The sequence below is a fragment of the Prionailurus viverrinus genome, chromosome F2, assembly GCF_022837055.1.
Source record: "Prionailurus viverrinus isolate Anna chromosome F2, UM_Priviv_1.0, whole genome shotgun sequence".
Lineage (NCBI taxonomy): Eukaryota > Metazoa > Chordata > Mammalia > Carnivora > Felidae > Prionailurus > Prionailurus viverrinus.
Genome location: NC_062578.1, coordinates 27,765,042 through 27,778,789, shown reverse-complemented (window position 1 = coordinate 27,778,789; position 13,748 = coordinate 27,765,042). Strand labels below are relative to the sequence as shown.

The 13,748-nt window shown below is 32.6% G+C and overlaps 2 protein-coding genes across 3 annotated transcripts in view; one reads left to right on the top strand and one right to left on the bottom strand.

The window, feature by feature from the left end:
• The window catches only part of ZC2HC1A (zinc finger C2HC-type containing 1A), a 50,180-nt gene that overhangs the window by 10,709 nt on the left and 25,723 nt on the right, over positions 1-13,748 (bottom strand). Inside the window, exons 6-8 of one of the 2 annotated variants that reach the window (XM_047842909.1) lie at positions 10,525-10,624; positions 9,789-9,888; positions 373-489 (exon numbers count right to left, since the gene is read on the bottom strand). In XM_047842909.1, coding sequence (XP_047698865.1) covers positions 373-489; positions 9,789-9,888; positions 10,525-10,624 — 317 coding nt within the window. The remainder of the gene's footprint in view (positions 1-372; positions 490-9,788; positions 9,889-10,524; positions 10,625-13,748) is intronic. The other variant, XM_047842910.1, reaches the window with a different exon arrangement.
• IL7 (interleukin 7) overlaps positions 1-13,748 on the top strand; it is a 94,730-nt gene that overhangs the window by 75,384 nt on the left and 5,598 nt on the right. The window lies entirely within an intron of this gene.

Here is a 13,748-nt window from a genome sequence, read left to right as displayed (position 1 = left end):
CTAAAAAATAATACAGGAATATTACACATTATGTAGGGCATAATATCCCCTATTCTCTTTTTAAAAATATTGCTCCTAAAAGAAAGCTTCATAAAAATAACAATTATTGAAGGTGGCTATTTCAATCCTCTAAAAGTTAAAATTTAATGTAAACAAATGTATGCTAAAACCAGCTTTATGTGGAACAACAGAAATGCTCATCTAACATCAGTGTTTTAAAACCTAGAAGATTATTTAGCACTTCTAGGCTTACAAATGATTAAAGAAAGATTTTTTAAGTATAGGAATGTATAAGTTTATAATATTCAATTACATAAAGCCTTTAAGGAAATATCTGAAAAAGATTAACCAAACTGAGTTACAAATACTTACTTGTAAATGGGTAATAACTCATGTCTTTTGATGGCACTGTCTGATTTTGTATCACTGTCATACAACCTTTGCACATGTCTTCCAGTTCGAAGTGGAGGGCCTAACTTGTCCATCTTACTATTAAAATATATAAAGGTGTACCCATAAGGAGATTGCTACTGTTTGTTTCTTTATATTAAGAAAATATTTTTAACATTATTCTTATTCATCAGAAATCTACCCACCAAGCTCTAAATTATCAGACTGCCAGGGTAAGGACTATCAAAAAGAATCCTCAGTTCATACAAAGTCTACTATTAGATAGGAAATTCTGACGAGGCAGACCACCCTGCCAATTTTGAGGAACATCCAAAAAATGCCACATTTTTATACAGCAGGGCAATGGAATCAATAAAGCAAGTTAAGAAGGACAATGGCCATTTCAAATAAAACTTGTAGAGCTAGAAAAGTTATTATTCTGGTAAATAAGACTGATTTGATGTTTGTTCTTATGGAGTTCACAAATAATCTAATTTCCACGTTTCCTGATTTCATAGTAAGTTGTTTTTTCTTCTTTATTATTTTATAATTTCCTCTGCATTTTAAAATTCCAAATATAAAGGAATCAAATAAATTATATATATCTTTACCCCTGACTTTCTAACAAAGAATGATTATTTCTAAAATTTATACAGAGAAAGGTAAAGCATAATATAGTGGGGAAAAAAATGGATGGCAATTCTGAAATATCACATGTAGAAATGTTAAGTGGCCATGTCATCTGAAGTTTCCTATTTTTTTTTAACCGAAAGTATAAAGGAGCTCCATCTGGAGGAAAATATGGAAGACTGCAGGTTTGTTGAAATATCATTGTTTTACATCAACCAAATAATTAAATCCTACATACTATCACCAACCAATATCCATTCATGGTAGGGACCAGGAAAAATTAAAATAGGAAAGTGACTACTGAATAACACATCAATGCTCATTAACTTAAAAAGGATACTCTTTTTAAGAGATGCTTGTTTACTCCACTTAATCTTCCATTTACTCACTGACTCTACAAATCCTGAGCACCTACTATGTATCAGGCACTATGCTACATTCTGGGGATATCCTGGTAAATGAAACAAAACTGATCTTGTTTGTACAGAATTTAGTGTCTAAAAAGAATCCGTTCATTGCTCTTGATTATAAGGGTCTCTATAGAGGGACACATTTTATACATTTTAATGTTTTTTCAGTATCCTATAAATAGCAGATATTTCGCTGTGAAAGTTGGTATTAATGCTTTGCAGGTGGTGGTGCTTATATTAGGTGTTTACATCACAATATTTAAAACACTCTAAAGTTTTTTTAAAAAATGCCTTCAATAAGATGTGGGGTACACACACACACACACACACACACACACACACACACACGTGCACATAGGAATATTACCTAGCCATAAAAAAGATAAGCCTGCACCATTTGAGACAACACAGATGGACCTAGAGTGCATTATGCTAAATGAAGTAAGTCACACTAAGAAAGACAAATACCATATGATTTTACTCATATGTGGAATCTAAAAATCAAATGAATAAACACACAAAGAGCAGAATCAAATCTATAAAGACAGAGACGAACTGATGGTTGCCAGGGGGGTTGGAGGTGGGAAAAAGGGCAAATGGGTGAAGGGGAGCGGGAGGTACAGGCTTCCAGTTATGGAATGAATAAGTCACAAGAATAAAAGGCACAGCTTCAGGAATATAGTCAATATTGTGTTGAATGGTGACAGATGGTAGCTACATCTGTGGTGAGCACAGCATAACATATAGAGAAGTTGAATCGCTATGTTGTACACCTGAAACTAATGTGACACTACGTGTCAACTATACTCAAAAAACTTCTTAAAAAATACCTTCATTAAATATATATATTTTACATAATTTCTAAAATGTTTGAGATTAAAATTAGGTTTCATCTGTAAAAGATTATTAATTTTACTATTTAGTAAATGTCAGTAAAAACTTAGTAAAAATCAGATTTTTCTTTGAATTGCTTAACAATTATCAAAACTTTAGTGTTACAAATAGTGGCTATTTTACAAAAGATATCTGTGTCTTCGGAATAAAGAATGAAAGATCTTATTTTCTTTCTCAGAAATTACTGAAATTTAAGATTTAGAAAATTTTAAACTACATTTTTAAAACAAATTTTTCTAATAGGGTAAGAACTATTCAAATCTGACATATGACACAACAAAGTTCAATTTGATAAAGGAGATGTATAAAATCTAATAAAATCTTAAGGTAATTATCTAATGTGAGTATTATAAATTTTTCATATATGAGAATTAACCAGTATTTTCAGATTTTGAAAATCTAATTGAATGTCAGTTTCCAATAAGGATTTGTTTCGTGGCCCATAATACCTGTGTCATAAATTTTAACTCAGTTGACCTATCTACCTATGTATATGTTTATGTATATACATATATACACACAGACACAATTCAAATATTACTTCAGCTGAATGTCAGTAAATGCAATTCTTATTTTTAAGTTTATTTATTTATTTTGGGAGAGAGAGAGAGAGAGAAAGAAAGAGAACACAGGGGAGAAGCAGAGAGAGAAGGAGGGAGAAAATCCCAAGCATACTCTGCACTGTCAGTGCAAAGCCTGACACGGGGCTTAATCCTATGAACTGTCAGATTCAAGAGTTGAATCTGTCAAAATCAAGAGTTGGACACTTATCCAACTGAGCCACCCAGGTGCCCCAGCAAATGTTATTCCTAAACTCAGTTCACTTAAACTTATACTCTTGTATAACTTGCTATTGTTATGCTATGTTATCAAGGTATAAGCAAACAAAAACAAAATTTATAAATCCCCATAATGTGATCAAGATTATATATATACCACACATAAAAAATTATATATAATGTACTTACTTTATAAACTATAGTATTTTTATAAATTTATTTATATGTAAACTTTATATATTAAATATATTTTTATATATAAAATCTCGATTACATATATTTTTTGGCCATGCAATAATAATCAACACTGGGGGGCACCTGGGTCGCTCAGTTGGTTAAGCATCTGACTCTTGAGTTTGGTTCAGGTCATGATCTCATGGTTCATGAGTTAAGGCCAGTGCCGGGCTCTGTGCTGACAACATCGAGCCTGCTTGGGATTCTCTCTCTCCCTCTCACTAAATATAAATAAACCTTTAAAAAAAAATTGACATTGAGGCTATTATGTAAATTTAAAAATTATTAGTTTATGAAAGAAGACCTTTCAAATAGTTAAATCTTTCCCTAAACTAACCCAGATCATAAGATATAACAGATGATTTCTCGTGTACCATCTGCGTATTTATTTTACTGAGCATGAACACTTCTCTACTCACATTTCTTTTTATATCAAATCCCTTCATTCTGTTTTTCAACCTCCAACAGCACTAAAGATAAGTCAAAGCAGCAACAAGATGAAGGGATATTTGGAAATAAATTAAAATCTTTGCAAAAGTAGTAACATGTTTTCAAAAGGAATTTAAAGGGTTCACCCCAGCAGATTGCTCTTTGGTTGAAGTTTCTTCTCTTTATCTTTCTTGGTTGTGCAAATCATCAGCAACTGACTTAAGGAAGCAAATAAAATGAGTTTAGGAACCTGGAAGCCTGTGTCTATTTAATGTTTTGTTCTGACCTCAGGGGCATTATATGTTCAAAGCTATGAAAAAAATTCACCTTTATTGATGTTAACACTGAATTTATACACCCGGGGTTACTTTGAGAATAAATCTGGGGAAAGTAAATTATCTATTAGGTATTTTTAGATTATTCACAAAGTTTGAGCAATATAATTTCAATCTGATACTAATCCATTATGGAACTATCAGTATCAATGTTTTTAGAGTGCTTCTATGCTATTTTTCTTTTAAAGGTTCCAACTGGTGATGTCAATTATATACCCAAGGGCTAAAAGAAATTAAGGCAGAAATAAACTAGTCCATTCAGCAGTAGAAACAGTCTTGCTACTGCTAAGGAAAACAGAAGATGATATTTTGAAGTCAACTAAGCGCACACACATAGCATACATCTAGTGCAGACTAAGCAACCTGATACACATAACATACGGTTTCAATCCCACATGAAATTCAAGGATATGCCATTAAATTGGCACTTAGATTTCATCAGAGTCAACATGAAAGTGTATTTTCAATTTCCCACTGTTCTTTCAATACAAGCACACAAATGTGCTGGGTTAGTAAAAGTTAAAAAATCCTTTGGTTCCAAGGACCTCTAATCAATGGTCAAAGTTTCCAGATATTCCACATGACCGAAAAAAAAAAAAGTTCTAACTTTGGGAATAAAGAATCCTTAAAATCCATACTTTCAAATTATAAATGTCTAATCACTATGATAATTTACTTATTCTAAAATACAGAATGGCAAACTTTTCCTATGAAGGGCCAACCAGTAAGTATTCTAGGCCTTATGGGCCATGCTATCTTTGTCACAAATACTATCTGCACTACTGTAGCATGAAAGTAGCCACAGACAATACAATACATAATACATGGTGTGGCCATGTTCCAATAAAACAGTTGTGGGCAAGATTTGGCTCTCAGGCCATAGTTCAAGAAGACTACCTGATCTAAAATATAAAAACTCCATGGGGCGCCTGGGTGGCTCAGTCGGTTAAGCGTCCGACTTCGGCTCAGGTCACAATCTCGCGGTCCGTGAGTTCAAGCCCCGTGTTGGGCTCTGGGCTGACGGCTCAGAGCCTGGAGCCTGATTCTGATTCTGTGTCTCCCTCTCTCTCTGCCCCTCCCCCGTTCATGCTCTGTCTCTCTCTGTCTCAAAAATAAATAAACGTTAAAAAAAATTTTTTTTTAACAAAAAACTCCACATATGAAAGGATGCCAGTATTTTAAGATTTTGAAATGTAAATGAAAAGCAGATCTCAGTGATGATTTTTAAAGTTTTACCATATATGAAAGGGTTACGATGGGTATCACTACATTACTTATAATCCCAGGCAAGTATACATTACTTTTTGCCAAGCTAATGATACATTTCTATAGATACTAAACTGTAATTTTGACCAGGACTTTTTAATTTAAAATTACTATCTGTAGTTGCATACAACTGCCACAATATAAGGAGTGTACCTAAAAAGGAATAATACTTTCGCAATTTGTCATAATATTCATAGCTGAGTATGAATTCCCATCTTAAGAAATATTTGGCAATGATATCAACCTACTGAAATAGGTTTTAATTTGAAATAAATATTAACCTTGAGAAGGTCCTTGTTTATTGTTGGTACCATGAGAGCAAATTACTCAGGAAATATGTAAAACACTCAGTCTTTTAACACTATAGCAAGCAGAGTAGGTATAATAAAAAGGTGACTTCTTAAAGAATATTGGGAAAAATTACCGGTTTGTATTTTGTGTCTGTGTAGACTCCCAAAGTTATGATGTTCTGAGGCACTCCAAGTTTTTAAGCGTGTTATACTTCTATTTTTGACCCTAAACTCATAAAATCCTATACATAGGGCAAAGTTAGTTTCCCTAAACCAATAGCCTCAATCACTGTTGTCCATATAAGAAGCCAAACTCTGCAATTCTGGTTTTTTAAGGCATTTCTAGATCAGTAATAAATGACAATGAAATTCATAAAAATTTACAGTGTTCCACACAAAATCAATTCACACATGTCAAAAGTTTGGCTTATGAGAAAGGCCTATTTCCACTTCTACAAAAATGTACTTAAAATTTAGAAATCGGTTTCTTACTTTTATCAATATAATTAAAGTAAAGGAAACCAAATTCAATTTATTAAAAAATGCTCCTTAAATGCATTCCATTGCTCTAGTTTCACTACATGTATAACAGCCTATCTCCAAAGTAAATGTCTGTTTTTCATAGTAACTGAAAAGAAGTTAAGTCTTTGATATTACCTATTGAAAATTATCGGCTAAAATATCCACTTAAGCTGGTAATTAGCCATTATGAAAGCACAAACCTCAAGGCATGACTGTACATTCTGTGACACAATTCAAATGTGGCAGTATTTATTTAAAAGCTTTGCATTTCATCATACTTCTAAAATTTCCTGGGATTAAAGATAATCATCTTTTACAATAAAGGAACATTTTTCCATTGAGAATAGTTTTTGCTTTAAAAAAAATCTGATAAAATCAGCTGACCCACAGATTATCTAGAAGTTAATTACCAAATATATGAGAATTTTTCCAAGATAAAATTTTTCTGTAGTATGAGTCCAATATCCACTAAATATTACACATCACTGTTATACATGATTAAAGCTGGTAGCAATCAAGATTATATAACAAGGCATTATTTAAACAATCCCAAGCTACGGAAATGATTGTTTCATTAACCTCAGAAGGTGTTCAATTTCTTGAACATCGTAGCTAACCAAATGTCTTAATTCTACCTTTACTCAATCCTGAATCATCTTTGTCAATGGAAATAATGATTTCCATACAAACTTCAAGTAATATCCTACCACTATCAGGACCATGGTTCTATGCTGTGCCAATAGGTTAACAAATAAGGGATTTAATTTATTATTTCATTTTTTGTTTCATTCATTCACCAAAAATTTATTATGTGTCTCTATGCCAGGCATTAAACTACATTTTATAGCTACATTTGTAAGCAAGACAGACAGACACATGAGCTTTGGCCAGAGAGCTTACGATCTAGCAAAGGAAAAGCATAAATCAACATAATCAATAAATAACAATACACTCAATAATTAAAAAAAAAATGAACTCTGACACTAAATAGGTAGCAATGAATGGTTCTACTTAATATAGTAATATAGTAACATTCCAGTTAATATGGTAACATACTGGCCACAAGCAAACACCAAAGCTCTCTGGCAGTAGTTGGAAACATTCTTCTAACATGTAAGGACTATATATAAAATGGACAATTGACATTTATACAGTTATGTTTGACAGTTTAATACCATGTGAGACAACCAGCCAATCTTCATGGCATTGTAAGCAATGCATAATTTATAAAATTACTGTGCTCAAAGTCTTTGCTAATTGTTAGGAAAAACAAATTTTCTCCTCAGGATTATATAAATGTTGATCAGAGTTTCTTAGATCATTGAGTGAGACAGAGGAGATATGCACAAAGTTATATGGCTATTCAGTGGCAAAGTAGGATCTAGAAGCCTAACTTTCTAATCCAAAGTCAGTGCCCCTTTTCATTACACCTGCCAGTTTAACATGCCCTATTAAGAATACAGGGTAGGGTGTCAGGACAACTTAATATTGCCAACAGATAAAATTACTAGTAGGAGAGGAAAGGCACTAAAAAAATATGAGCTTTTAATTCATGAACAACTGTAAATGAAACTATAACACAACATCGAAGGCAGTTCTGTGATATGGTAAAAAAAAGCTTTGTAAAAGTTAAAATGCATATATTACTGTCTTCACTTTAATTAAAAATTATCTGAGTCAATTCAATAGAGAAACTAAAAAAATATCATAAAATCATTTTTTACAACCAAACTTCCTACTTTTTAACCACCTGTTCTACTGATAACCGGTCTCTTTCTTTTTTTTCTTTATTTAAAAAATTTTTTTTTCAACGTTTATTTATTTTTGGGACAGAGAGAGACAGAGCACGAACGGGGGAGGGGCAGAGAGAGAGGGAGACACAAAATCGGAAACAGGCTCCAGGCTCTGAGCCATCAGCCCAGAGCCTGACGCGGGGCTCGAACTCACGGACCGCAAGATCGTGCCCTGGCTGAAGTCGGACGCTTAACCCACTGCGCCACCCAGGCACCCCTAACCTGTCTCTTTCTTAAGGACAGCCTGTGTCTTCTTTATGGAAGCACAATAAAAAGAAAAAAAAACATGTAACTAATCAGATCTTGTTAGCTGACGTCTTCTTTTTCTACATTAACTTAATTTAGATTTTGTGCTTTCTATGTAGTCCAAATTAGGGAGTTGGAGGGAGATAGTTACTCTTACTTTATAGATAACTCTCTATATATTTCCTACATTAAAAACAAAAATGATAACCTATATCTGAAAATGTGTGTTATATTTCCTAAATCAACTTTATTAGTATCTGTATAGACATAAGCTCTCATTCTTATTTTTTTTTAAAATTTTTTAATGTTTATTTATTTTTGAGAGAGAGAGAGGGAAACAGAATATGAACGAGGCAGGCAGGGGCAGAGAGAAAGACACAGAATCTGAAGCAGGCTCCAGGCTCTGAGCTGTCAGCACAGAGCTCAACGTGGGGATCGAACTCACGAACCGTGAGATCATGACCTGAGCCAAAGTCGGAGAATTCACGAACTGAGCCACCCAGCTGCCCCATAAGCTCTCATTCTAATGATCACGTGGTAACCCTTAATTTTCTGATTTATCAAAATGAGAGAGAAAGAGTTTCTACTGAGATAGGATGTTTAAAATCTGTGGTGTTACAAAGAAAATTTTCCCACATTAACATAAAATAATTGTGGAAAGCTTAATTATACTTTCTTAAAACCCATGTATATAAGACTGTAGAAAGATAAAAAGTATTTAACAAGTCTACTAAATAGAAAATAATCATCCACTGTTAATATTTCAGCATATTTTGTCTACATGCATTTTTATAGCTTCTATCACAGTATACATGGAGTTTATATTCTACATTCCTCTCCTATAATAATAGAATCATTTCCTTAAAATTTATATACAGTTTATGGTGGTATAATATCCCTGCATAGATTTTCATAATTTTCTGTTCAAACAAAAGCTAGAAACTTAGGTGGTTTGATTTTATTTTTTAATGTTGTAATAAAACCATATGAAAAGAAACTAATGTTTACAGCCAAAGAGACTCCAATTGGTATCCTGCTTCCAACTCTTAATAGCTGTGTGGCTTCAAGCAAATTACTTTGCTTCTCCGATCCCCTCATCCTATGATGGTGGGGTGGTTTTAATAAAAATATGTGAAAAATGTCTAGCACAGTGCCTGATACATAATTTTTAATAAAAAATGATTATTATAAAAATCTTCTGTATTTCAAATGATTTCCTTAGACTAGATTCCCAGAAGTAAAATTATTCAACTGAATATATGAATGTGTTTTGGGCTCTTGATACATGCTACTAGATTTTTTTGCAAAATGGTAATCCTAATTTAGACACTGAACAGTAGTGTATGTGCCCCTGAACAGCAATATATTAAAAGACAAATGAAATTTAGAAAGAAAATCAAGGTTAATAAAAAGGCCAATTATCTAAACATAAAACTTTGGCATCACTTACATACATACATACATACACACACACGTACACATATACATACACATATGTATACATATATATGTATATATCCACATACACACACACACATATCACTAATCAATTAAATTCAAACTGACTTACCCTACATGAGGAGCTGCTATCCCTTTATGGGAGGGAGATAAGGTCTGAAGTTTGCTTCCCAAAGAGCTGCTAACTGAGGACGCTTTACCTGAAGGCACACCTTATAATAAAAAAGGTATTAGTTTTAACAACAGACTGAAAGAGAAAAATCACATAAAACAGAGAATCTGACAAGGAAAATGATGCTTTAGTCACGATGAATCTTTGTGGCAATAAATCAAAACAAGTTATCAACTAAGAAAATGTTTTTTTTTTAATGAAATTTCCAGAGAACAACATATAACATCCTTCGTTTAAAATTTCCATATTCCTTTATTACAATTTATGTATAAATAAAGGTACACTTCAGTTAATCAATATCTTCTTCAAACCATTAAACGTGTCTATTAGGACAACTGTCAAGTTTAGAGCAGTACATATAGAAATGAGTGGAAAATGCTGTGGTTAAAGAATCAAGAAAAGAACTTGGTTGATCAGACAGGTTGACTCTGACAGGTTATGTATCAGTAAAAATATCAAGGACAGACATTTAAGATGGGGAAAAAAAGTACTATAAAATATCCTAAGTAGAAGTTATTGAAAATTACTTTATTTTTACCCACAAAGAATTACTTATCCTCCACATCTCTTCCAAATTATAAATCTATTTTAATAATCCAAAACAGAACACTCTCTTAATTTCCATCTCTACTCTCCACCCCAAAAAAAAGTCAAATTATTTTATGGAGCTCATTACCTACAACAGTTTTGCTAGTGCCACTTGGTTGTGGTAATCGTGAAGATCCTGATGGTGCAGTTCCAGGAGAATTTGACTTTTTAAGTGCAGGCGGCTTATACTAAAATAATGAAAAAATATTTTATCAACATCACTTTTTGATTATGGATTGTAAACTAGCATTTCAAAAGCTCCCATACCCTGAAATGAGCAATTTTTTATTAGGTACTGAATTACTCAAATTGAGAGAGTATAGATTAAAATACATCATCTCAGAGAGAGGTTTCCCAAAATACATTCGCTCTCAAAACTAGTATACTAAAAGTCTGGCTCAGATATTGCACTGCTAAAATAAACTAAGAACAGCTTTACTCAGTTCACAGGGGAAAAAAAGGTCAAATGGAAAAAATTTCTTCAATGTTAAGATTTTAAATGCCAAACAAATATTAATAGAAAAAGAAACACCCAATGATGCTCACTTAGTAGTGCAGATTTAAAAGTCAAAATTTTTACATATTCCTGAGCATGGTTTTATATTTCACATACATAATCCAGCCATATTTTCTACTGATAATAATTCATAAGATTACAAATAAGTTTGGATAAGTTTTAACAATAGCTGCCTTATGGATTTCCTGAATGCAAAGAGAAAGAGCTAATTTTGGCTTCACTATCCTCACCAGATGTTAGATGAATAGAATATAGGTTGAGAAAAGATAGAGTATTTATTTTTTCTCCACTCTCTAGAGAGGTATCATTAATTTTAGGCCGTGGAGCCTGCTTTGGATTCTGTGTCTCCCTCTCTCTCTCTGCCCCTTCCCTGCTCTCTCTCTCTCTCTCAGAAAATGAATAAAACATTAAAAAAGATTTAAAAATAAAACAAAATAAAAATAAAGTATCTTATTGATCACCTGCTCCAATATAATGAAATGAACTTTCCCACAGTAACACTCCAATATAATCACAGAACAGGAATTGAGACTCATGCCATTCAGTTCTAGCCCTTCAACTATAAAGTGCTTACTATACTTGAGATTTAGCCCAACGCATATTTAGACTGCTTAGGATTTCATGTGAAAACTGGTTTTAAACCTAATTTTCAAAAATCAAATCATATTTTATAACCAATAATCAGTATGAAAGTTAAGAAGCACTACTACTAAAAATTGCTAGCTAAACATAAATTTTAAAGTCAAACATTACACCCATCAAAATTTAGTATGTGACCTTTTAATGAAAATAAATCTTGATGAAAGGGTCTCTCTCCCCCCTCCCCCCACACACACATTCCATGCACATCTGGCACTACTATGCAAGAGATTAAACTTTTTTTAAGCACTTGACACTTAGAAAACCTTCAATAACTTTCAAATGAACAAATGACTAGGATCCTTTGGAGATAAGCCATATAAAGATACGGTTTCTCTCAAAACCCAAGAGGTGTTTCCAGTATTTAAAAGGGCATCTGATTAGTATTGGTCTCTCCCCCTAAAATACCAATGAAGGCATTAGGAAAGATTTTAAAGCTAACAACAATATGGAAAACAAGCCCTAACAAAGACCTGTTAAAATATGAGGCATGTCTACTAAAAATAGGCTCAGTAAAACTGGATTAAGAAACAGGACTGGTGAGCCACTCATATTCTGTGAGCTACCAAAAAAAATAACAAAACAATTAGCATAGACAAAGGGAACTGGTACAGCATATTACAGAGAAGTCAAATCTTTAGGCTGGGCACGGATGGGAAGAGCTCTGGTACCATTACATACTGAGGAGTAAATATTTTTATGCACATATTAGAAATTAACTTAATGGTGTACAACCAGAAAATAAATTTATTTCAAAAGGTGCTCTGTTTTTCCCCTCTCTATATTAGGCCTCCTACTGTTTTACCCAATTTTTTTGTCAAGGTTTCCTGAGATATCCAGAACATAGACTAATCTCATCTATCTCCTATAATATTTCCTTTTACTTTTGACCAGAACTAGTCAGGTTTGTTTGTTTACTGAATCCTCATACTACTCTGAATGCACGTTTAAACCATATTCGCCTGCCTCTCAGTAACTTGCTGTTCCCCTGACCTAGATAATCTGACTCCTTCCTTACTGAGCTGTTATTTCCTTTGTTCTACAGCTAGCTGAAATTCTACTGGTATATAAAGGTTTTTGGGATGACTCTAGCTATCAACCATTTTATACAAATCCATTTCAGTCATCAGAAAAAGAAAACAAAAAAAAACCAAAATCACATTATTTTTATAGTTATATTTAATACATATTTTTCTCATTCATTAAATATGCACTTGTTAGTTTATTATTTCATGTGTTTTTATATGGTCACAAATCTAATAAATTTCCTTAGTGAAATATTTATGTTTACAAAGACTTTTTCTTGAAATTGGAAAGAGCTTAAAGAACATAGAGGGCATTCATTTTTAATAACATAGTAGAAGGCACTATTTGGATTGACCTTTCAACTAAAAAGTAAAAATGCTCAGGAAAGTATAAAAAAAACACTTTCTAAGCACAGAATGACAGAAAGAAAAAAATAAAGTGGTAGGCCAACACCATTTGAGATTATAACAAGTCTGGCCATCACATGGATTTGCTGTATAAATCTGCATTACTAGGTGGTCAGGCAAACTAAAGCCAATAATTTAAAAGTGCCTTCACAGTGGCAGTACTCTTAGATACCTGGAAGAAACAAATAAAAAGGCTCTTCACATGAATAATTCTCATGAATAATTTTTTAAGGGCAATAAGCACCAAATGATCAATAATAATTATGTACATAATGATATAAGAAATCATAAATGAAAAAAAGCAAGAACATATCCATAAAAATCAAATGATATCACAATTATATACATAATAGAAAACAATTATGTTTACTACACTTAAATAAAAGACAACTCTGAAATACAGAGAGGGAATTGGAAATAATCAAAATAACATAGGAAATTAGAAAAATAATCAAATACAAATCAAACAATCAAATTAAAAATATAATAACAGATTACAAACTCAATGGTGGGGGCGTAAAACATATGTTTAACTCTCCTATAGATAATAATTTTTTAAAAAGTATCTTAAAAAAAATAAGATGCTAAGAAACTGGAAACCATCCAAAAGTAATTCTAGAAAACTGGTAACTGTGTATTCTAGGTTTAACTACAGGAAAGGGAAAGGAACAGGGAAGGGAAAGGGGGCGGCAATGAAAGAAAAGGAAAAAGGAAAGAGAAAAG